At 39.9% G+C, this 1,801-nt stretch overlaps 1 protein-coding gene across 2 annotated transcripts in view; it reads right to left on the bottom strand.

Annotated features, from left to right (window-relative positions):
* The window catches only part of LOC109840559 (protein RTF1 homolog), a 9,242-nt gene that overhangs the window by 3,690 nt on the left and 3,751 nt on the right, over positions 1-1,801 (bottom strand). The window contains exon 2 of one of the 2 annotated variants that reach the window (XM_020409252.1): positions 1-1,057. This exon is cut by the window's left edge and continues 970 nt beyond it. In XM_020409252.1, the coding sequence (XP_020264841.1) occupies positions 1-1,041 (1,041 nt within the window). In that variant the 5' untranslated portion in view covers positions 1,042-1,057. The remainder of the gene's footprint in view (positions 1,058-1,801) is intronic. The other variant, XM_020409251.1, reaches the window with a different exon arrangement.

Genomic DNA, 1,801 nt, shown 5'->3' with positions numbered 1-1,801 from the left:
CTCACTACCCCAGAAGCAATTGAGCCACTTGTGTGTTATCCGGTTCTCCAATTTGTACTGCCTATCAGGATCAGTAGCATCCACATTCTTAACCATACAGAGCCTATATGTCGCGTGACCAGATCGAGTCTTTCCAATGCCAACACGAACAAAGCATCCAACAATTAATTCCTCAAAGAAAGGCTCCATGAACCACTTTGCCAGCTTCGACCTACGAATAGTTATTGCTTTGATATCCTCATACTTCAATGTGTCTGATTTAGATCCAGTTATGTCCTCTAAACTATCCATTTCATTATCTTCAGGTGACTTATCTTTGCCGTCACCCTTGCTCTCTCCTTCGCTATCGCTTGAATCAAGGGTGGGCATGGGAAAAGACCGGTACTTAGCAGGAGACGAATCCTTATTACTGAAACTGACACTTCCAGCTGCATCCCTCTGCTTCCGATAACCCTCCAAATCCTGCTGCTTCATTCGCTTGGCTCGAAGCTCGTTCAAGGCATCACTTTTAGCTGCAGGCTTATCAGATCGAAGGGATGGCCGGCCACGTAAAGGGGGAGGAGACTCCTTTCTTGTTTTCATTTCTACCTTGGACGAAGTCTCTCTTGCCTTCTTCTTCAACCTATAGTCATCAATCTTAGTACTCCTCTCTGCTAAGATCATCTCTCTATCTAGCTCAGACATCTTCTCCAGCTCTTCCTTGTCCTCCTCATCTTTGTATAGATCACTCCCAACTGACGGAGCACTATCCGAATCATCTCCACTAAGCCTGCCGTCATCATCATCGTCAACTCCTCCCCAATTACCCCTCTTGTCCTTCTCCGGCGGATCAAACCTCTTCTTGAGAGGGACCTGTGAACTCGAATGCTTCTTTTTCGAAGAGAACTTAGGGTTATCAGAATCATCATCATTTGAGTCACTACCGTCAGAGTATACATCATCTCTCCGCCACTTTGAATGTGGGCGAGATTGGTTCTTTCTACTCGAACTGCCTCCGGTTCTCCCTGCAGCTTGTAATAGCAAGTTCTCCAAGTCTGCCATGATTGACCAAATCCTGCTTCAAGAGAAAAAGCATGACTAAAGTGTAATCTTCTATTTTCTACGAGCAATAGGTAAATTAGTGTGCTATAAAAGATAAAAAATTCAATCTTTTTGTCATCCAACTTAAAGAATGAAGTAAATAGATTCAGGTATTCAAATTTCAGGGGGTAAATAGGAAAACTATGAAAAATTAACAGAAAATTTCTCAAATTTGAATTAGTTAGTACAATTGAGCAGAAAAGATACAGGTGAGAAATCAAAACAATTGAAAAAGAAAAAGTAGCAGAGCAAAAAAAAAGTTTTATAAAAAAAATCAATATTTCTCCTAAAGATCTCGATAAATCTTTGTATCTAGAAATAGGCAGAATATTTTTCCGGTACACAGATTTTAGGGGGAAACAGGAAAGTGCACAATATTAGAAGAACATGTTTCGAATTTGAATCTACGCACTCTAAAATAATCACTAGCACAATCAAAAAGGAAAATTAAACAAATAATTATAATTATTGAAAAAAAGAACTGAATCCATAATGAAAAGACACAGACAAGAAGAATCACCAGTAGTTTGAGAACTAGCTGCAATGTTTCCGATCGATCAAAGAGAAGAGGGAGGAGATTTCGCAGTTTTTGAAGATTTTAGGGGAATTCAGATAATTTTGCCCTAATTTAAATAAAGACCATTTTCTGCTCGATTTCAAGTCCAGCCTTTCAAGTGTTGCCGATTGGGCTGACTTCGGATCCGGTTGGACTTTAGAATTT

Source organism: Asparagus officinalis, chromosome 5 (assembly GCF_001876935.1).
Source record: "Asparagus officinalis chromosome 5, Aspof.V1, whole genome shotgun sequence".
In the NCBI taxonomy this organism is placed as follows: Eukaryota; Viridiplantae; Streptophyta; class Magnoliopsida; order Asparagales; family Asparagaceae; genus Asparagus; species Asparagus officinalis.
This window is presented reverse-complemented; position numbering and strand designations above follow the sequence as displayed.